This window comes from Felis catus, chromosome B3, assembly GCF_018350175.1.
Source record: "Felis catus isolate Fca126 chromosome B3, F.catus_Fca126_mat1.0, whole genome shotgun sequence".
Lineage (NCBI taxonomy): Eukaryota > Metazoa > Chordata > Mammalia > Carnivora > Felidae > Felis > Felis catus.
This window is the reverse complement of record NC_058373.1, coordinates 85,424,605-85,448,389: the sequence shown is the minus strand read 5'-3', so window position 1 is coordinate 85,448,389 and position 23,785 is coordinate 85,424,605. Positions and strand designations below refer to the sequence as shown.

The following is a 23,785-nucleotide window of genomic DNA, read 5'->3' as shown; positions in this document are numbered from 1 at the left end:
AAAGCGGGAGGGGGTGGGTTTGTGAGCACAACTCGGTGGTGGCGGGGGTAGCCTGTGAAGGTGTCATGGCTGCTGTCGCTGAGCTTAGTCGCTCCAGCAGTGGTGACAGGAGTTTGGAACGGAGCTGCAGCCCTAATCTCTCCCAAGAGGTGCTCTGCGAAATCTTTCGCTCTCTGCATAGCCTGGTGGGACAAGTGAGTGGTGGTCTGTGGGAGTAGGGGTATGGGAACTATCCGGCCCCTCCCCCCTTTTTTCCTCTAGCGGAGGCGGGGGGCCGAGGACGCCGGCCGGGATCCGGCCTGAGTAACTGAGGCCGGAGGAGGAGCCCGAGCCCAGCAACCTACGGTCGGAGCGAGGATGGCCGTACGGACTTAGTTCAGGATGGGTTGCAGACTAGATTTCCTTGCAACTCTTCTCCCCAAGAGTGAGAGAGGAGAGTGTAAGTGGAAAACCCGGCTCCGAGAACATGTTTGGAGAGAATGAATGTGTAAAAAGCTGTGTAGGTTGGGAAGGCGCCTGGCGCGTAGGACTCTATTTCCTTCAGTCCATTCATTATTGAAATTGATAGGCTAGTGCGGCCTGAGAGTTTTGGAAAAGAGCTCTCAGCCTTTTTTGAGTGATTTGCTGTAATGAGTCACTTGGTTTTCTTTTTTTCCTTCTGGTCGTTGTGTGCATCTCTTACCCTTTCATACAAGGAGGAAAATAAAAGGAATTAATCTAAATACTTCTTGCATAAAGTTGGATGAGTTAGCCACGGTTGACAACAGTTTGCATCGGGAGCTGTTGTTTAATCGTCATTTAATTATTAACTAATTTAACTGGCTAATAAATAACCTCTGCAGATATATCATAATAAATTGGGCTTAAATAAAAGTACTCCCTACACTCTATTACAATTAAGTGACTATTTCGTTTCATGAAGTAAAATGCAAAGCATATTTTAAATGAGAAACACTTGAAAATACGTTTGTTTGCTTTTAAAAAGGAAATCTTTTCTCATATTTTAGATGGAATATTTTCTAGCTCTAAATGTTTGTTGTGGGGTTGGTACTAGTGCGGGTAGCAGACTTTTGTGTCGAAGATAATGTTATCTTCCTTTATAAAAATGGATCATTTGTCTGATTGGTAAAACATTATTTTAAAAAGCCGTGGGTAGATAGAGAATACATTTTTTTTTTAAGTTATTTCAGTATTTAAAAGAAATTCTAACATGTCACGACTTGCAAAAAGTACTACTCCAAGTTGAACATTAGTTTGGTGTAATGGAACAGTTATTAATAGAATCTGATAAAAGTTATAACTTTTGAACTCAATTGTTTGCCACGGACTTACTAAAAAATTTTTAAAGACTGGGGGACATAAATGTTTTAGTCTTATCACCGAAGACCTGTACTGGTTTAACAGTTTAAGAATGTTTTATGACATTGGAATTGTAAGGTTTATTTATATTTAAATGTCAGGATGAAAAAAGTTTTTGCTCATCTATAATTTACATAAGGTTTTTTTTTAGTGATGAGATATTTTTTAAAGTAACATTAAGAAATAATTTAAACATTTCTTTTGAAATATTTTGCATACTGAATTTTTACAACTCATTTAAAAAATTTAAACATTCAGATATTCTGAAGGTACAAATAGAGATGTGATTAAAGTTTACTTATGTCACTTGTCAAAAATGTTAAGAGTAAATATTTGGCGAGTTTACATGACACAGTGAAGGGACCATCTATACAAGTGTCAAAAAGTAAATCCTTGTCTCATCAATTAAATGCTAACCGTTTTTTACAATGCTAACCATTTTGATATTACTCTTTATGTTTTGAGATGTATTCTTTAAAGATAAGCATGAAAGCCACAATACTTATCAAATTGCTCCTGGAGGAAATCACTATTTACTTTTGCAACAAGTTTGCAGGCTGCATTTTTAATTATAAGTTTCAAAAAAAATGTCAATATGCCTAATTTCATTCTGCATAGTATCATTATATTGTTGGCTCTCCTCAGTAAGAAACAAAATTGAATGTTAAAAAGTATTTTCTATCCCAGATTTCAGATTTACTGATTTTAACCTTCTTGCTTGCCTCTCCATGGCCCATTTTACCAAGCTGAAGCATTATTTATTGTTAGCTTGGAGTTTCATATTAAGTTTTTACTGAAAATGCATATTTGTATAGGCCATATTAATATCAAACTAATACATTTTTGAGTGAATGGTTTACAATAACAAGTTCTGTAGGGTAAAAATGCATAGAACTCGTATTACTAATAGGGAATTTGTTAAGTAAATAGTTGGATATATTGGGATAATTTTATTTATTTATTTATTTTTATTGGGATAATTTTAAAGTTAATTTGTATCATGTGGTTTTCTTGAAAGACCAAATATTTTTAATTGTGCTTGGAAGGCTTACATAATCATGCCGAATTGAAAGGAGAATATGGTCCCAACATTAAGATTTATTTTCTATAAGTTATTTTCTCTAGAAAATTTGATGCTTTGCTTTGGTTGAGGATTTATCTGTGTTATCCCTAAACTCTATTATAACTAGTGTTTAGGGATAACTCTCTTATGAATAACACATAAATTTATTATCAACTATAGATCTCTTACAGGACTGTAGAAGTACAGTAATAGTTTACTTCCATACGTAAGTTGTTGTCTAATGAAATTTTTACAGGCATTAAATAATATAAACTAAGATTAATGCAGTAATCTTAATGTAAAACCTTAGTTAACATAAACTAACCTTTGCCAATGCAGTCTATTCAAAACTTCTATTTCTTTATACGTATCTAATATGGACCTTAAATGTTTCTTGTCTCATGCAAAGGGTGGGGGTGGTAAATTTTTGTCATATAGTATTCATTGAGTATAGTGCCTTTTTGGTAACTTTGGGTCTCTGGTTCTTTATTCAGTGATTCATCTTTTTGTTTTATTATAATCACAACTCATAACATCTGTATTTGAACTAATGTAACACTTGCCTTTATTTTGTACAAAATAGGACTTTTAATAAATGGTTTCTGAAAAAATAATTCTACGATGCAGCATATCTTTATAGTATGCTCTAAACACATGTCCCTAGAAAAGTTTATTATGGTTCACTTTTATTTACTTAAGAGCCTAAATATGGAAGCTTTCCTTCTAAAATTTTCACTAATTTTGATACTACTTTTATATTTGGGTTCTTGGTAGTTTTCTGTATATAATTTTATTCTAACAGGTCACACATAGCCAACTTATAAGAAGTTTTATATGATAAGCCCTCACACAATACTAGAAAATACTATTTAACCAAAGATTTGGCCAGTGTTGTGGAAAAGTTTTTGTTTTTCACTTCAGATTCCACAGCTAAGTAATTGTTTTTTTATTTGAAGTAAATAAACATGCTGCAGTTTATCCCTAGATTTTATAATATGTATGAATAATCTTGAGTTTTAAATTATTTTAAAAATTGGTTAAAGTTGAAAATGATAAAAATGTGATTCAGAAAACATCAGAGTAATGATGTATGCCAGTTATGTTTTTATGTACATATTTAACAAAAATGTTTATATCAGAACTTGCATAAATGTACTTGCCCCTTCTGTTTAATGCTCTGAGCTAGAAGTACTGAAAAGGGCAAGTCTTTCTTGCCTCTCATCCAAAGGTTTTAGATAATGAAGTATCAAAAAAAGCCTTATCTTTCCATCTTTCCTGGACAGTTTCACCTGTGAGATGGTCCCATTACACAGACCCAAGAATAAAATTAGAATGAGATGTCATTGTGATTTTTTTCTATAAAAATTGCACCTTTCTTGGCCTTTTAAAATGGTAACTAGGTAGAGCATTTTAATGTATCATTAAAAACCTGATAACTTTGAGCTAAATAGGCATGTTACTCTAAAGAAATATTATTTTTGTGACATCCCATATATTCAGCTTAATCGTGTAATTTTTGTGATGTCGCTGGTTTGCCCCTTTGAAGCTTAACCTCAGAGATGATGTGGTGAAAATTACAATCGATTGGAACAAGCTCCAGAGCCTCTCGGCATTCCAGCCCACTTTGCTCTTTAGTGCACTTGAACAACATGTTTTATATTTACAGGTAAATTTCTTGTTAAAAATGTTAATTCAGTATTGAGAATAGAAATTAATTGCAGTTAAATTATAAGCTAGAGTATTTGTCAGGTCCGTCTTAACACTGTATTAATAGTGTTATCAGTAAAAGGTTACTTCAGCCAGATTAGATCTAAATCTGTTCATTTCCATAGTGATCTGGACAGTCTCACGAATATAGTCCAATAGGCCAATGTGGCTATGAAGACTGAATGAATGCAATTCTATTCAATTCTAGACTTGTGCCGAAAATTCAATACAGTAGCATCTATGGTGGGTTATAATTAAGCAATAAGACACGGCAGGTGTGTGTCATGCTATGATAATGATTCCATGCCTTGGGTGAGTTTGGAGGCTCATGGAGTGCTTTCAGTGGTTCAAGAAGTGGCATTATCCCAGCATGACACATCCTGGAGTGTCTATTGCAATTAAACAGTTTCAGCATACTTTTTAAAAAGAAAGTAATTTCTGTGACATTAATGTCTCATCTTAGTAAGTAGCCAGTCACTATTTTATCTTTTCTTTTTCTTAACAGTTTGAAATAATTCATCCCTTATATTAGAAGTCAACATTGAATTATTTATAATAGTATTGCTATATTTTATAATATTTCAGTTTAATAACTGAACTAGTTATTTGCTAGTTTCCAGCTGAACATCTCTGCAGTTATAACTGATGTTAAGTTTGCAGTTTATCTCTAATCAAAGTATATAATATGAAGTGTCAAAAGGTAAGTGGAAGAACTGTTTGGATTGGTCATTTTATTGCTATTAGGATGTTACAAGGTTTCAGAAGAATAGTTGGTATATAGTAAACAACAGAAGCAAAATTATAGGTATGAAAAAATAACTGGAACACTGACCAGTACTGGTGTGTTTTGATTAATGGAGTAAACATTAATTCTCAACCCTCTGTTCAGTGACTATGGGAAATTTTAACTCTGTTTCATATTGAAATAGTTAACCCTAAGATTAAAGGACAGAAATAATGAGTTGTAGAACTCAATTGAGGCCTGACTGTTGGGGGGGTGGAGGGTGGAATTAGTGGTATAATTTACATTATACAATAGGGTTTTTTTGTTTTTTGTTTTTTGTTTTTTTAATTCCCTCCAGTTTAGTGAATGATAGGCATATATCTCTTTTCAGCTATGGAACTTGGGAGTTTTTATTTTCTTTTTAAAAATTTAATTTCGTGACCCAAGAAGGTACCTTGCCATGTCAGGAAAAGCCTGAGTGTTCACTCAGCATAACACCTATATATTTCATATCTATGCTGTCTCATTCACTTTGGCCAACTGCAGTTTCAAGTGGAGAATCTCCAGTGATACAGTGATAATGCAGGGCTTTGCTGAGTGAGAGCACTGGCTCTCATGTTAAGGAGGAAAAATACTAAGCCTTAGTGTTCTGAGGAGGCATTTGAATGACATGTTAATTAAGTGGCATTGGTGCCAGAGGCTGAGGCTTTGATTTGGCACAAAATAAAAGATGAGTGACAGAATGATTCCCTCAAAGAAAATTTTAAATTTCCTCAGGTTTTCTTTCTTTCTTTCTTTCAAACAGATTTATAGCAAATGATAATGGTCACAATAGCAGAGAACAGCAAACACATGTGATCAGATCTATGTATCCTGATATGCCAACTTTTTATATTTTGTTTGATATTAAATATTGCATTTACTTAGCAGAAATTTATATAAATATATTAAATGTGTAATTAATTTTGATTAGTTTGAACCTCTGCAGATGGAATTGTGTTTTTCTCAGCCTTTTTTAGCAAAACTTCAGCCTCTGATTAAAGAGGAGAATACAACTGTTGTTGGAGGGACAGAAAAAACAGAAATGGGGAATAAGAATGAAGTAAATGCCAAATTTCCCATTAGTGACCTACAAGAGGAAGAAAAGCACAAAGATTGTGATTTAGGAGATGTGAAAAAGACACAGATCCATGTTGATCCAGAAGTAGTTCAAATAAAGGCTGGAAAAGCAGAAGTAAGAAGTTTTGTTTTTTTTGGGGGGGGGGGTATTATTTTTTAAAATCTTATGCTTGAATTGTTAAAACATGCGTACTTATTGTTTGTAGATTGACAGACGAATATCTGCATTTATTGAAAGAAAGCAAGCTGAAATCAATGAAAACAACGTGAGGGAATTTTGCAATGTTATTGATTGTAATCAAGGTAACTACCTCGAAGAAGTTAATTTTCATAGGATTTTAAGCACAGTTTTTATAGTTGCTCTGATTTTTCATTTGTTTTTAAAAATGAATAACATTAAACCAGTTTATTTCACAGGTTTATTTAGAAGCTAAGGCAGCAGAATTTCTTTCTGTTTAATAGTACACTACATTGCAAAAACAGGTTTCATTTTAGTTATGCAAAGATCAAATGCTACACACAAGGGCTACCACAGGTGAAGATTCTTTTAAATTTCCTTTAGAAATGAAGATGAAGTGTGGGTGGCAGTGTTGCTTAGTCTCCCAAGAAGGAACTAAGCTATATAAATTTCAAGCCTGTAAATGTACTTTTGAAATTATGATGTTAATACATAAAGTGAACTTAGTAAAGTTAATACTCCTCAAGAGGGAGCAGTTTTCTCACTACTCATGAGCTGTTTGAAATGTTTTCTGTCACGATAAAAAAAATTGTCATGAAGACTGTGGTGTCTTATGCTTTCTTCCTTTCTCTCACAGTGCATGCATTTGCTGTTCTTTTTATCAGATTCTCCTTTTCCTTTCCACTTGGTGCTATAGTATATTTACAAATCTGCAGGTATGCTGCAGTATACAAAATATTGCAAAGCACTGGCATAGATCTTACTCAGGCATCATAGTAATAATCAGAACAAGTAGTTCTTAGAAAAAATTATGGAGAAGAGTTCCTAATTGGAATGAACATTTTTCTTGTTGCCTCTACCATCTCTTAGCTAATTATGAATACAGAATTGTGAGATGAACCTAGAATTGACACTTACATTGGTATACTGATTCTCTTAATAATGAAATAATACAGGCTCAAGTGGGTCCTGAATTCAGCCTTTTCTGCTATTAACATTATACATGCATATCTCTAGACTTAGTAAATTTTCCTGTTAGCTTTTCAGAACAGGTGCAATAGTGGCAGAATCTCAGGTATTGCAATCCATCCAACTGCAAGCAACCCATGAGAAAGGGTTTGTTGAGGGAACAAGCACATGTGTCACTAATGTTATTCCTCTGTTCTCCCTGCTAACTCTATTATTATAAACCACCAGGGGATAGAAATTGACAAGAATTGAAATGCTCAGCAGGATTCCTTGGCCCATTCAATCCCTTGCTGGCTCAAAACAGTGCTAGCAAGAATTGCTGTGGAGAGTGGCTAGCACTCATACATTCACTATCTTCACACCATGCTGAATTTCTCACTGATGGGTCAGTTAATCTATATACATGGAATATAACTCTGGAATGGATGATAGCTTCTTTTTTTAACCCTTAGCCCCATGAAATGTTAGAAAAAGAATGGAGAAGTGATGGCCCTTTGAACGTATATTGAGGTATCTCAAAAAAAAAAAAAAAGGAAAGAAAAAGAAAATGATTGTTTACTATCTATATAAAAGATAAATTTAGAATATTCACATAATTTAATTTGTCAGCAGAACTGTTAAGGAAACTCAGACTGAAAAAATATGAATGTATTATAATGTGTTCGTGTATTCCTTTGATACCTGTCAATCTGACTGAAACAAAAAATATTTTTTTTTGAAAATCAGTTTCCATAGGGAAAAAAAGAATTTTCCCTCAGTATCTCTTTTACCATCTATTTTTTATTATAAAATAAGGGGAAATTTTCAGGAAATTTACTGCAGTGCATGGCTTAATGTCATTTTAAGTGTAATTTCATAATATTTGACACATTTATGTTTCAAATTTATTCATGTTAGGTTAACATTATTCCAGTTTTCCCCTGGGTTTGTAATTAATTTTTGATACCTAATTTGAGAAAAAAAAAAAAAAAAAAGCTATGCCTTTCAGCTTAGAAAAAATTGGAACAAATTTTTACAACTTATTTTTCCTAAAATTGTACCTTTAGACAGGAACAGTCTGGAAAGAGATATATAGCTTTTGGGATTCTGAAATTAAAATGTGTTAAATGTATAATTAATCCTTTTTATTAGATGATTGCTAATTTGACCAATAAGTAATATCAAAATGCTGTATTTTTTTAAAAGGCATTTTGGTAAAAATAATGAGTTCTATTTATTTCTGTGATGAAATAAAGGGAATAAAGTCTCTTTGGCTTAAAATTAAAATGCTTTCTATAATATATAAAGTATTTTCTCCAAAGGTCCAGATGGTTTGGGTGGATATTGGTATTTGTTAAAAAATTATATTAAATTATGCCACTGAATGCTGAGGACTTTTCTTTCTGTAAATGTAAAAATTAGGTACGATTAAAGCTTATACATTTTAGAGGGTAAAGGTCACTAAATTTTATCCTGAATAAGATGGTAATTTAATTACTGTTATTTGAAATGATAATTCTTTTATTAGTAGCATGTTAATATGAATTATTGGAAGTTTATCAAAATCTCATATAGTTGAAGTTAAGAATATATTTAAACTTTTTTTTTTCAATATATGAAATTTATTGTCAACTTGGTTTCCATACAACACCCAGTGCTCATCCCAAAAGGTGCCCTCCTCAATACCCATCACCCACCCTCTCCTCCCTCCCATCCCCCCATCAACCCTCAGTTTGTTCTCAGTTTTTAAGAGTCTGTTATGCTTTGGCTCTCTCCCACTCTAACCTCTTTTTTTTTTCCTTCCCCTCCCCCATGGGTTTCTGTTAAGTTTCTCAGTATCCACATAAGAGTGAAAACATATGGTATCTGTCTTTCTCTGTATGGCTTATTTCACTTAGCAAGGAATATATTTAAACTTATACTCATCTAAATTCTTCTTAGAAAACAGTTGTGCAAGAACTGATGCCATTTTTACTCCTTACCCGGGATTTAAAAGTCATGTAAAAGGTAAGTATCCACTACATATCTTCATCACTGACAGAAGTTTATTCTCAATTATAAACAAAATGGAATAGAAATCACCTTCCTATCTAAATTTTGTTTATTTTAAAACACAAAAAAAGTCTTGCCTTCATACTTGGGTTGGTTAGATGGTCTTTATAAAGTACTGTTAGGGAGATAGAATTTCTGACTTTGGAGCGTATTAAATTTACATTTCAAAGTTTCTTAATTTAGTTTCTAGAGTTGTGAATACATATGGACCACAGACTAGACCTGAAGGAATTCAAGGGTCAGGTCATAAACCTAACAGCATGCTCCGAGATTGTGGTAATCAGGCTGTAGAAGAACGACTACAAAATATTGAGGCTCACTTGCGATTGCAGACGGGTAAGCAGAGTGCTGGGCAGTGCCCTAACAAGGTACCTTTGCAAGTAGTTAAACTACACAATTTACTGAGTCACAGAATTTTCATTGAGCACTTGCCACGTACAAAACATGCTTCTGGTTGGTATGAAAATGAACAAAGCATGGTCTCTACTCTCAAGGAATCTACAGTTCATATGTTCAGGTTCTCCCTCCTCTTGCACTTCTCACCAATTTGAGACTGTTAGTAGAAAGGGAACAGATTCCAAATAGATCCTGACACTCTCAGTTTATTAAAGTCATGGCTGAAAATTAATGTAGTCTTTTTCCTGCCACCAGTGTCATAACTTAACCACGACTATCTCCCACTGTGCTAGGTACCAAGTATTGATAAATGTGATCCTAGTCCCCAAAGATCTTTCAGTGAGGAGAAGCATATAACTAAGTAAATACCATAGGGGAAATGAACTAACATTTATTGAATAATACTAAGTGCCAGTCACTCAAAGTATTATACATGTCAACTCACCTAATATTTAACAGTACCTTTGTGAGGTGTTGGTGCTGTTATTGTCAGATGATGAAACTGAGTTCAGGGAGCTCAAGCAGCAGGCCCAAGGTAGTAATGACAACTCGAAATCAAACCTCAGTCTTAACTGGCTGTAAAGCCAGTCTCCCTTCTCATTTACTCACCAGATAACTGTTGATTCTGTCTTCTAAATATCTCTCAAACCTACCCACTTCTGTCTACTTCCACAGCTGCTTCTCTAGTTGAAGTCACTGTTCTCTGCCTGAGACTGATGGAAGGATATTTGCTGGTTGCTTTGCCACTAGTCTTCTTTCTCTTCTTCCTCAAGACCAAATCTGGACCAATGGCCAAACTGCTTTTTCTGAAGCTCAAATCTGATCTTGCTGCTCCCCAGTTAAAAATTCTTTAATGGTTTCCTGTTGGCCTTACATGCATACCAAACTTAGTACTTATATATTCATTCCACAAATAGGTATTAAGTTCCTACTGTAAGCCAGGTACTGTTCTAGGCACTGAGAATACATGTAAACAAAAATTCTAGTAATAAATTATATGCTACACAAGAAGAGCTACAGAGAAAAGCAGGTTGACCAAGAGAAGAGAAAGGAGCTTAGGATGGGAGGGGATTATAATTTTAAATAGCACGATGTACTCCTACAGTTCCAGCCCCCTCTGGACTTCCCAGCTCCTACTCATTTTGCTGTCCTTAGGGCCTTTACCAAGGCTTTTTCTTATGCCCATGCTTTCCCCTCCTGATCCCAGACTGTTATAGATTGCCCTTTCATGTAGTCTCAGTAGCACGTGGTACTCCCTGCCCTCCTTTACAGCAGTTAGCGCAGTTGTGTTTGTTTAATATCTATGTCCCTTGCTAGATAGTAAGGTCTGTGAGAGCAAACTGTCTGCCATGTTCATTACTTTGTGCTTAGCGCAGTGTCTGGCAAAAAACGGGTATTCAAGAGGTTTTTAAATGAACGATTGCTCATTTCCCTTTTCAGATGTATGCAAAGTACAGTGGGCACAAAGTTAGTGTTCAGAACTCTCAGGAGAAATCAAGAGATGGTATCCCTGGTGAAGTGTTATTTGCATCCTTGAAGGATTAGTAGGAATTTGTCAGCAGGCAGGAGCAAATTATTCCAAAAAGAGGGAACACCGTGTGCAAAAAGTACTGAGGCACAAAAATATGGTTAGGGAATTTCTGAGTCCAGTCTAGCTGGAGTATTTGCCGGATAGAAATAGAAGATAGAAGATGAGAAGGAGTAAATCTTTGAGGGTAATAAGAGATTAGCATTAAATTTTAACCCCTCCCCCAGAAGTAAATTCATTTAAAAAAACAACTAGATAAAAGGATTGATTGGCTTATTAAGTCTAATAGTATCAAGTAGTTAATTATGAAAAGTATCTGTTGAGTGCCTACTATGTGCCAAGTACTATTTTAGACCCAAGGGGGACTGAAATGATATAGCTGCGGTCCTTAGCTTCAAGAACTTCACAGTCTGGGAGAAAGAATAATGCTGAAGTGGAATGTTACAGGGGCTATGAAGGAAGGACATGGTGGGGCACAAGGAGCCTCCATATGAAGAGATTCAGGCAGTGCTTCACTGATTCAGTGAAGTTTGAACTGACTCTTGAAAGATACAGAGGTGAGGCAGAGGACATTCTAGGTAAAGGGGGCAGCAAGAGCAAAGTCAGTTGAATAACTTACTCATTTTGCTGTACTCAAGAGCAAGAACAACCAAGATCCTGAGATAAAAAAATTCTGAAAAAAGAAACCCATTTCTAGAGTTTTCATACTTCAACAAAAGTTGATACTTTTGATAGAAAATTTGCCTGTATGCTTTAATTGCATAATGATTATCTAATTATATATTCGTTCAGTCTGTAAATACTGAGCACCTGTTTGTGAACTGATGATTCCTAGGTTTGTGCAGTGCACAAGCTGCACAGCCATACCAATGAACACAACAAAATTTTGCCCTCCTGGAGCTCACATAAAAGTGGAGAAACAGGCAATAAAACAAAATATATGGACTGTAGTAGTAATATATGGAGGTGGTAGTAATGGTTTGGAATAAAATAAGGGAAAGAATAGGGAGTGTCTGTGGGGAGGTTTAGCGTTGGTATTTTTTAAAGGGTGGTCAGAGAAGTCCTTCCTGATAAGGTAACTTTTGAGCCCAGACCTAAAGTTGGTGAAAGAAAGCTTTGTGTAGGGAACCACAGGTGCTAAAGCTGTGAGAGTATTTGGCCTACTCAAATAACAGAAAAAAAGGAACCAAATGGCTAGAATGATAAAGGTGTGGGGAGAATGTCCAAATTGTTTAGGACCTTATATACTACTGTAGAGGCTCTGGTTTTTAGTCTGAGTGAGATGCAAAGGTATTGGAAGGTTTTGAGCAGAGAAATGACACTATCTGACTTACGTGTTAAAAAGATCATTGCTGTGTTGAGAACAGACTGGGAGCAAGGCAGAAACAAGAAGTCCAGTTTGGAGGTTGTGGTAATCCGGACAGAGATGGTGGGGGTATAGACAAAATGGTCACATTGATGTACTGAGAAATAAAAGGATTTGGGATATAATCATAACATTGAAATTTGAGTAACTTTAACTTATCTTCCCCCTCCACAGAAAGTTTGTTAGGAATTATGATGAAGCTCCTAAACATTCTTTTAGGTTAAAGGGGAAAATGTGGCATGTAGGGAGAAATATAACTTGAAAGTGATAAAGACATTGCAATCACCAAATTGAACTGTCTGTGGTCCCCATGCATTTTTCTCCTCACAAGTAACTATCAAAATCTGTCAGAAGTACAAATTGTCCGATACAGGAACTATTCAGTAGCATGTAATAAATTTAACATATAACAAATCTTCTAGAAATATAGGAAGCATAAATGGGGCTTGGGGAGAGGTGTAATATAATATATCCCACAGTGTATAACATAAAAATATGAGCTAAGGATTTCATTTTATTTTACTCTTGTTCGTTATCTTCTGAGGCTTAAATATTTCCCATTCCTCTGCACAAGTTTCTCTGCATAGTATTTTAAGAATAAATATTGTAAGAAGAATTATTCAATAGAATCTCAGAATTTTTTTAAATGTATTTAGGTGGTCCAGTGCCAAGAGACATTTATCAGAGAATTAAAAAACTTGAGGATAAAATCCTTGAATTGGAAGGCATCTCTCCTGAATATTTTCATTCTGTAGTAAGTATAAGTGTCTTTAAAAAAATAAATATTTTATTTTATGATGCTTCATCATATAACAAACAATTCACTCATTTATCTGCTATATGTGAAACACTGGTGGGTTTTTTTTTTTTTTAATGTTGAGAGAGAGAGAGAGAGCGCACGTGCGAGCGCGTGAGAGGGGAGGGGCAGAGAGCAGAGGTGACACCAAATCCAAAGTAGGCTCCACATTGTCAGCACAGAGCCCGACGCAGAGCTCGAGCTCATGAACCGTGATCATGACCTGAGCCAAAGTCTGACACTTAACCAGCTGGGCCACCCAGGTGCCCCATGTGAAACACTGTTTTAGTAATTCAAAGATAGAGGTGCCTGGGTGTCTCAGTCAGTTAAGTGTCCGACTTCGGCTCAGGTCATGATCTCACAGTTTGTGACTTTGAGCCCCACATCGGGCTCTGTGCTGACAGCTCGGAGCCCGGAGCCTGCTTCAGATTCTGTGTCTCCTTCTCTCTCTGCCCCTCCCCAACCTGTGCTCTGTCTCTCTATGTCTCTCAAAAAATAAATAAATGTAAAAAAAAAATAATAATAATTCAAAGATAAACATAGTCATATGTAGGGAATTACCTACTTTTTAAAAAATTATGATTTTGAATTTTGTATTTAGACTCATAATTTTTTTTAAAGGGGTAGTTTTATTAAACATTACCCAAATTCTCAAACTTCAGCCATTTTCATGGCATAATATATCAGCCTAGGTAGTTGTCAGTCCTGTCACTTACGAAAATGCTATCTTATAGAACAAAGGCTTCCTCTGGGACCCTGCTCTGTCAGTTATCCTTTCTGTCTGTTTAATCTCTCACTGTCCAGACTCCTTCCCTCAGCTCATACATGTTTACATTTCTCCTCCATACTAAACAAACAAACACCTCAATCTGCCACCCTTTTTCTTTAGCTTAACCACCAAACTTTTTGAAAGACTAGTCAACGCTTGTCTAATTCCTCAACTCCGGCACTTATTTATTCATTCATTCATTTTTACCCTTTTTTCCAAGGACTTTAAGAAACGGTGTTGTACTGATAAGTCTCTTTGTCACATCAGCAGGTTTCAGACAAGTGACCCTGAGTTCACTGTGTTATTTTACTCAGTCTTCTGGGGTGATTATACATACACCTGCCTTTCCTGAGGTTTTATTTTGTTTTTGTTTTTTTGTTTTTTTCTTTTTTTCTTTTTTAAAGCAGTGTCATATTAGAACTTTTCACCTAAAAGTGAACAAAATGTCATCTAAAAGTGAACAAAATGTTTTAATTTACTAAATTTTTAGTGAAAATTTTACTAAAACTCCTGGGTCAGAAAAACTACGTAAAATAACTCATACTAGCATGAATCATTTATAAGTCACTGGTGAAAATATATTTAAAATTATTTTAGGTAAACCAGCAATTTTTCCAAAGTGGTGAATTAGGTATTCGAGTAAGGTAAAGAAAAGAAGCATTTCCAGATGAAGAAGGCAGGTTTATATAACAAAAGTGAGCAATGAAGCTTAAAGATCAAGAATTTAGAGAAAGAGTTTTAGTGATTTATTTCCCTCACATGTAAAATAAGGTTTATTGAAGTTCTAAAGGCTGAAGCAAGGATTAAATGAGGTAATACCAGTCAAGCACTTAGCACACTGTCTAGCATGTGGTAAAAACCTCAGTAACTCTGCATTTACTTAGTTTCAGAAACCAGCTATGAATACACTGTGTCATATGTAAAATGTGGATAAGTCATACAATTCCTTTAGCCTTCAGTTGTCTAATTTAGAAAATTTCTTGGTTATATTACATAATTGCAAAGGTTTTTCCACTTTTAGGGTTGTTCTTTGAATGTATCTTCCTAGAAAACTTGATAAAGATTTTATGCTTTTTCCTAAAACAGTCTGCCATAAGTTTTTTTTCTCCATTCAAGTTGCCTTCATTAAGTAATTCCTAGGCAGATTATTTTTCTAGTTCAATTTCATACTTTGTTAATATAGCTCTTGTTAACAACAGAACTGATCTTAACAGAGAATATCGTAGTATTGGATGCCTCCAGAGAGACCTTGCTCCATCATTATTCTCTTTGTTTTTGATTTATAAAGCTTAACATCTACCTGTTACTGAACTTGATTAACAAAAGAACAAGCCCTTCAAATCATAATCTTGTTTTGGGGATGTCTTATACACAAGATAGAATGTTTAGACTGTTTTGGTTAAAGAGGTAGACTAGTCAGATTGTAGAGGACCTTAAATACCATGCCCAGAAGTTTAAAGCATTTAAAGTTTAAATGCTGTTGAAAGCATTTCAGCAGGGAAGAGACTTGTGCAAGTTACTCAGAAGATTTATCTAATACTCTGTGAGATAAATGAAAGGGAGAGACCAAGAATAAGGAGACATTATTATACTAGCTTAGATATGAAGTGAGATTCTGAACTAAGGACAAGAGAGTGTGAATAGAAAAGATTAATGCAAGAGGCATAGAGCAAGGGTGAGTCAATTTTCTGGTTGGAAAAATTATACTATCATTGACAGAAATAAGAAAATCTGGAGGGGGAGTTATTTTGGGAGGAAATGTGAATTTAAAGTCATATCAGGATATGCAGATAGAAACATCAGGTAAACTTTTCAAGAGTAGGACTTATACTTCAAATAATTGGGAAAGTCTGTAGAGGTGATAATTAAAACACAGAATGGGTAAAAGAACACTGGGATTGTCAGAGGCCTGAAGTCTGAAACTTGGTGACAACTTTAGGAGCAGGAAGCATTATACATGCAAACAGGATTGGCCTGTATGTGTTAGGTTGCCATACTTGTGATAAAACTAGTACTCTAAAAATATATTTCCAGATATGTTAAACAATATATATTTGATTAGAAGGATCACTTCTGGATTAGTATTACAAATGACAAGTCCAAATTAATAGCTACAAGGAAGGACAAAACACTGAAAAGGTTTAAACATTCAGATTAACTCTATCCTTAAGGCCTATAAATAAACATGGCACAGGCCCAATGGCACAGGCACTCACCCCTCCTAAACAGAATGAATGTGCCATCTCTGGGAGCCACACTCTTCTCTTAAAGTAGGTCCGGCTCTAGGAACATCTGTGGACATGGGCAGAGTTAAAACACATACCCTGTAGAGGACATATACTCATCACTCTCACCATCCTCATGCTGGGAGTACATGTATGGAAATCACGTATTTCTACATATCTTTCAAAAGTGTATAGAAAAGAGTACATACGCTGTACAGTCTTCTAACTTCTAAAGTTAGTAAGGGAGGGGTGCCTGTGGCTTAGTCAGTTGAGTGACTGACTTCTGCTTGGGTCATGTTTTCATAGTTCGTGAGTCTGAGCCCCATGTAGGTCTCTGCACTGACAGCGAGGAGCCTGCTTTGGAATCTGTCTCCCTCTTTCTGCCCCTCTTCTGCTCATGTGCATTCTCTCTCAAAAATAAATAAACATAAAATAAACTTAGTAAGGGAAAATTGAGCCCATTATATTTCTTATGGATTGAATTTTTATAGAAACTGAATTCTGAACTCAGAATATTTATCTGTGTTTATTCCAGATTTACATGTAGATGAATTCTAAACACAGGGAAGACTCATAGTTGAACAGAGATTGGTTATCATGGGTAACACTGAAGCACAGCATATGAAAAGGGAAAAGCTAACGGAAAAAAGATATAAATTGCATTTGGTTCAGGAACAAAAGTAAGTTACGTAAAGTTCTCTTCAGTTATGAAACAGACATAAAACTCCAAAACAATGTATATAAAGCAGGAATTACAACAAAGATTAGTGTTTTGTTGTACCTTTTAAAGTAATAGTTCTAAAGGTCTTCATTCTTCACATTCAACATGATAAGATTTGAATGGGATAATGTTTTAGAATTTTTAAGGGCATCCCTTAATAGACATTTAAAAGATAAAATCCTTATTAGTATTTCCAAAGAATTATTACTGATTTTAAATTTTGACCCTTGAAACGGCAAATATAACATGCTTCACAAATATATTTTTATAGCATTGTTCATTTTACAGCACTTACCACTTACATGTTTACACATCTGTTTTTTACACTATATTTTGAACCTCTGAAGGGCAGGAACTGTGTCTTGTTCATCTTTGAACACATAGACCATAGTAGGCATTGAATAAATGTGTGAATGGATAGGGTTTGGGTGCTAGTTCATTACTGGACTTTTGAAGGTGTGTTACCTTTGTTCCAAAGCACTGACTAGGTGGATCCTTAACCTTGTCTGTAATGGTAACTCCTGGTTCTGAAGGTAAGTATAGGAAGAAGGGAGTCAACTTCATGTGCACAGGCCATGTACGTGTGAAAGTGTGTCATGGGCCTGAAGCGTGAGGTAGTAACTGGATCTGGCTAGAAAATAAAACTGCAAACACATTTTGGAGGGCCTTGAAGGTCACACTAACCAGTTTGCAATTCTGGTGTCACTGGTGCACAATTAAGTTTTTGAGAAAGAGAAACTTGTTCCTATCTGGTGGCATTATGAAGTTTGAGTTAGAGATTAGAGTCCAGAAAGATAGTTTAGGAAATAGATCATTGTCCACACCAAAAAGAAATCTGAATCACGGTAGTGGGATGGGACCACAATGGAAGAAATACTTAAGACCCTACACCTAAACTAAGCCCCCCAAAATCACATTATACTGTTTTTAAGTTACTGAATCTGATGTCCTTATTCTCCTCATTCTGATACTTCTCACTTTGGTTTTGTGATATAATAATAATCTGATTGCTCAATGACATGGAAACTGTCAATATTTTAATAGACTAAACTGTTAGGAAGACAAGGGGAAGTATATTTTAATCAGGTGTGTAAAAAGGCACCCCTTGGGAAGATAGAAGACTGAGGAGTCATCTGACCAAAATTAAACCTTAAGCCCTTACCTGCCTATGGGCCCCATTACAGGTATCCAGCTTAGTTTGGCAAAGGAAGGAACCTGTTTATATAAACACCTTTCCCCCCATATTTAATAATTATAGTACTTCGGGGCACTTGGATAGCTTAGTTGGTTAAGTGTCCGACTTTAGCTCAGGTCTTGATCTCACAGTTCATGGGTTTGAGCCCCAAGTCGGGCTCTGTGCTGACAGCTTCAGATTCTGTGTCTCCTTCTCTCTATGCCCCTCTCCTGTTCATACTCTGTATCTCACTAAAAAATAAATAAACATTAAAAAAAAAAACCAATTACAACACTACATGATTTCCCACTTACTGTAACTACTGATAAAGAAGCATACCTCAGTATTCTTTGAAACAGCTTTTGACACAAAGGAAAATGAAAGTTTTTACCTTTTATTCTAAATCTTAGTGGTCAGAAATATTCATGAGAAATTTTTGCCACCTACATTGACAATTTCTTTGTCAAATATACCGATATACTAATTTGCCATTCAGAAGCTTATGGTTCTGTGAAACTAAGAAAATCTAGAAATTCATTTGGCCAAGGTTTAAAAGGCTCAGCAGCATGTCAGTGAGAATGTTGTCAGCTTAAGTAATAGAGATTTAAACTTAAATTGGCTTGAACAGCATGGAAATTATCTTACAAAGTAGGAAGTTCAATGGTAGTACACTCTTCAGGGTTAATTGGTTCTTGGGCTAAATCATGGTTGTCAAAGAATTGGGCTCTTTCCCCCTCAGCTCTGCTTGGTATTGGCTTTTCCCCCAGTGGCAGATTGCAAGACAGCTACTTTCAGGTGTCCTATTCAGACACAGCAGTGTCCAGAGGAACTGCCTCTTTTGAAGGCTTTCTCTTAGAAGTGAGAAAGCTTTTTCAGAAGCTCTCTCCCGAGTCTCCAGCAAACCTCTTCTTACTCATTGGCCACAACTGGGCCCATGTCCATTCTAGTCGCTGACAAGACCAGTGGGATACGATCAGCATTCCCGGGTCCTATAGAGGAGCAGTGGGTAGCTGCTTGTACAACCACAGTGATCATCAGACTCAACCAAGGATGTGTGTGCATGTGTGTGTTTTCACCTGGTACTCCAAATTCTGTTTTCCTCTATTGCTTCACTTGTTCAGTATCCTGAAAGGCTATAAGAAAGGAAACTAAGTAGAGAAAGTCCCCACAGCATCTCCTTCCATAATTATTCCCCCTCATTAGAAGCTGGGAATTAATGGGAATGTGTGTGTAGCCAGGGAGGGGCATGTTGCTTTGATGTTACTACTATATAGTTGTTGTTTTTTTTTTTTTTAAGTTTATTTACTTATTTTGAGAACAGAGAGTGCTAGCAGAGGAGGAGTAGAAAGAGAGAGGGAGAGAGAGAATCCCAGGCAGGCTCCTTGCTGTCAGCACAGAGCCCAACTCGGGGCTTGATCTCCTGAGCATTGAGATCATGACCTGAGCAGAAATCAAGAGTCAGATGCTTAACCGACTGAGCCACCCAGGCACCCTATTACTATATACTTTTAAGATCATCTTTTAGAGAGTATCTTCCAAGATACAAGGACGCAGATATCAGTGGCAGATAGTGCTTGATGAGTTCTGTCGGCTTTGTTTCTGCCAGGGTTCTCTGTGTTGTGTTCAGTATTCTATAAAGGAAAATTGTTTATATTTTCTAATCATTGATTACGTACTTTCTTTTTATCTAGAGCTTTTCCGGAAAAAGAAGAAAAGTACAACCACCTCAAGTAAGTTACTGAATTCTCATTGTAGCTTCTGAAATAGTTGGATAAATTTTATGCCTCTCATCAATAAAAGTTTCTACACTGGTTGTTTTTAGATCATACCCTGGGATTCAAGATTGAAAAAAAAAGGGGCAGCATAAATTAATGAACTTGAATTAAATAATTTTATTTCAAGGGTAAGGAATGATTCATATGAGTCATATAAATGTGAAAGTATCTAGCTGTTAATTGTGGCAGAATGTATCAATTACCAAATGCAGAAAAATAATAAATGCTAGGTAATTTAAATCCCCCCCCATCTCAGGAACCCCAAGATTAAGAGCCCTATGCTCTACAGACTGAGACAGCCAGGCACACCACCCGCCCCTCCCCTTTTTGCTGACCCTACTAATTAGCAGCATCTAAATCCAAAAAGGATGTTTGGCAGAGGTTGACTTCAGCCTACCACTGTCCACAGTCCTACTATATTAATTAGTTGAATCTTAATTAGTGAGGTTCTCATAGCTGTTAATGGTAGTAATGTAAATTTAAAGTTGGAGAAAACTTAAAAAAATTTTTTGGTTTATTTTTGAAGAATAGTTCTCTACTTATTTTTTTTTTGTAAAATTTTGAATAAATTTCTGAGAGCATCCATGTTTTCCAGGAGAGGTAGTTGCTTGCAGTTGATCCATCAAAAGAGAATTTCTAGCAGTTAAGCTAATCCTAAAGTTTAATTTTTTTACTGTGAGAATAGTCAATTAAAGGAAAAGTTTTTACAATCCTTTCAAAGTGAGAGTAGTCAGTGAAAGAAAAGTTTTTACAATCCTTTAGAAGTATCCAGGAGAGCTTCCTCATTAGGAAAGAGAAAAAAAAGTATGAAATATTTTAAGCCTTGTTATTTTCTGCCTATCTGATATAGCCAACATAAATAGTTCAATTTAAGAATTATTCTTATGGGGGCACCTGGGTCGTGCAGTCGGTTAAGCATCCGACTCTTGGTTTTGAGTGAGGTCATGATCTCACGGTTCAAGAATTCGAGGCCCTTGTCAGGCTTTGCTCTGATAGCACAGAGCTTGCTCCTCCTGTCTCTGCCCTCACTCATGTGTCTGTGCTCTCTTTCTCTCTCTCTCAAAATAATAATAATAATAAAAACATTTAAAAATTACTCTTATGAAGGAAAAAAAAGACATTTACTGTATTGTCAGTATTTCTAGTTCATTTAGCCCTTTATCTGCATTAAGATACTTCAGAGTCTTATTCAGCAATTTCTATTCTTGTTTACAGCAGAATTATTCACTGGCTGAACTTGATGAAAAAATTAGTGCCCTCAGACAAGCCCTGCTCAGAAAATCAAGAGAAGCAGACTCCATGGCTACCCACCACCTTCCATGAAAAACTCCTCTCATTCTTGTCATTTTACTTTTTTTATATACATGTAACTTACAGTGCAGTTAATTAAGTGGATATGTGTTTATCAATGTAACTTTCCTTCTCTGAAATCAAGGTTCTTTTCATGAGAGTCTGGCCTGCAGCAGGTCATCTGCAGATATTCCAGTGAAGTTTGAAATGGTTATAAGGTGTGGAAAACAGCATTGTTGGAACGTGTCCCCTTCTGTTCTAAAGGAGGTATTTTGGAAAACGAAAAACTTAATTTCAAAGCACATCTTTTTGTGTGTGTATACATGCCACAGAAAGGACGATTTATTTTGAATAGTGATATTTAAAAGGACTTTATATTTGTAACATCAGTGTTAACCAGTTTTTTTGTTTAAATCAGTACTTTGTACGTAATAGGCAAGAAGAATTTACCAACTGAAATGAATTTTAAATGAATGCATACTTTTTTTCCCAAATGCCAACTTTAATGTAAATAAACAGTAGACTCTACCTTTATCCCCTTACTGTGTGACCTTTAGCAAATTAATCTCTTTGTATCTTAATTTCTTTATCTATAAAATGGCATTGATAATAATAAAACCTACGGTTGTCATGAATAGGTGAGATCATGCATATACAGCTTTTGAAACGGGCCCAAGGGCAGTGCTCAGTAAATGTTAGCTATTATTCCAGTATAAAACCAAGTCTGTCTTTGAAAGTGTTTAGATGTTACAAATAGTCCCTCTCTCTTGACAGCCTCACTTTTTTACAGTGTCCCAGTTATGTTAGGCAGCATATGTATTTCTATAGTTGCAAATTAATCATTGAAAAGATGCAGCTACAGTCAAGGAGCAGATGTTTAGGTCAAGAATTGTTTTGGTTGCAAGAATCAAATCTACCTAAAATAGCTTGTAAATAGGAAATTGTTGAATCAAAAAATCTGGAATTTAATTATAAGAAGTATAGCTGGACGTTGTGGTACCTAGGAGGTCACCAACAGTTCATCTCTCTCTGTCTCTAGCTGCCTCTGACTGTTTCTATGTCTAGTTCTCTGTGCCCTACCTTCCTTCTTTTCTGCTGTCCCTCTTCCTCTCTTTGCCTCTGTCTCTCTTCTTCGTTCTTTTTCTCTTACCCCTAATCATCTATGTGACTGCCTTATTCTCTGTGAACTGATTTCTCTGAAGGCCTCTTCATTACTACTTGATAGTAACTTCATTACTCCATACAGGGTGACATGTTAGCCCTGTCTCCATAGCCTTGGCATTCATGCCTTTGAGTTGACATGGTGCAAACTCGAACCCAACTCTGCAGAACCTCACAACTCCTCTTAGATCTCACTCAGTGTGATCAGGGGTCTCTATCAGTTGTGGCCAGGATGATGGGGCAGGACCTCACAGAAATATACAGTATGCACACAACCTTGCACAACCATTTGTGGAAGCTTTGAGAATGGGGGCACGAGGTAAAAAACAGGGGCTTTGAAATCATTCCCAAGAAGTAGCTGTGGACTAGGTCGATTCCACTAACATTTTAACCACTATATTTCTTCTCTGTGGAGCAACTCATCCTTCAAGATCGTCTTGCCCAGCGTAATCCAGTATTACAGGCACACCAGCAGATGACTGCTCCTCAGTCTCCATTACAGTCTGGTCATTGTAATGATCCTGCCAGAATGACCTCCTCTGGGTTTACTGGCACATTTACTACCATCATGCCAATAACAACAGGAAAAAAGTCAATAAAAGTAAAAATGAGGTTGACTTAGAGGTAGAGAAGAAACCTAGAAAACAGGATCACATACTGGTCACTAGTCTGCCCTGAAATAAATGTCTTGAGTCTGTTTCTTGACCCTCTTGACAGTAGAATAAGTTCCCAAATCATGCCTAACAGTCCTAGGATCTGTCCACTAGAAGGATTTCCTTTTACCATTGTCCCCTTCAGGCCTCCTCTCTCCACTTCAGTAAGTGTTGTCCGGTGCCAGCATCCTTTCTACTTGAGTTCAAGCCTCCAAAAGAGACCAGGACTAAACACCATGTTGATTTGAGTTGGCATAGGTACTTATTCAAGACTAAGGTTCTGATGATAACTACCCCAGAATTTTAGAGAGTTTTCAATCACCGTCTTTCTTGAGTACATCCTTGACTGAACTGAAAGTCAATGCTAGGAATTTCTGTGTGGGTAAGTTTGCTTCTTTAATTACCAGGCTACCTAATGACCATTTCCTCAGGATTTTTGTTAGTTTGGCTCCTCTTAGACCCATTGTTCTTAATGGCCTGGTCCTCAAGAGAATAAAGGAGGAAAAGTGGAAAAGGTTTTGCAAAACAGGAAGCACTTCCACCTTAGGAGTCTACCCCTAAAAATCCCTCCCCTCCAGTCTAAGGAAGTGATTTACTAAGGGTTGGGAGCTAGCAGGGGTGATAGTAATCAATATGTTTATCCTGAGGAAAAGGGCTGGGTTTCCAGCTACTACTGGATAGCCTTTCAATTGCTAGGCTCCTGAGCCCTGAGCTTTTCCAAATTCATGAATGGTATCTGGACCTCGTCTTCAATAATCTCATTAGAAAAGACTTACCTTTA

General features: G+C 36.1%; 1 protein-coding gene across 11 annotated transcripts; it reads left to right on the top strand.

Annotated features, from left to right (window-relative positions):
* On the top strand, nucleotides 1–21,825 carry MBIP (MAP3K12 binding inhibitory protein 1). Of its 11 annotated transcripts, none has more exons than XM_019832939.2 (10): nucleotides 11–194; nucleotides 3,969–4,088; nucleotides 5,863–6,087; nucleotides 6,179–6,275; nucleotides 9,040–9,105; nucleotides 9,334–9,486; nucleotides 13,097–13,194; nucleotides 19,817–19,855; nucleotides 19,948–20,028; nucleotides 21,119–21,825. In XM_019832939.2, exons 1-9 carry the CDS (start codon nucleotides 66–68, stop codon nucleotides 19,990–19,992), a joined length of 972 nt encoding a protein of 323 aa, XP_019688498.1. In that variant the 5' UTR covers nucleotides 11–65; the 3' UTR covers nucleotides 19,993–20,028; nucleotides 21,119–21,825. The 11 variants fall into 11 exon arrangements, 9 of the variants coding, with proteins under 9 accessions (XP_006932869.1, XP_019688499.1, XP_019688498.1 ...); XR_006599532.1 differs by lacking the exon at nucleotides 19,948–20,028 and adding an exon at nucleotides 16,766–16,910 and having other exon boundaries at nucleotides 21,119–21,176; XR_440549.3 differs by lacking the exon at nucleotides 19,948–20,028 and adding an exon at nucleotides 16,766–16,910 and having other exon boundaries at nucleotides 21,116–21,176.
* Nucleotides 21,826–23,785: the final 1,960 nt, after the last annotated feature.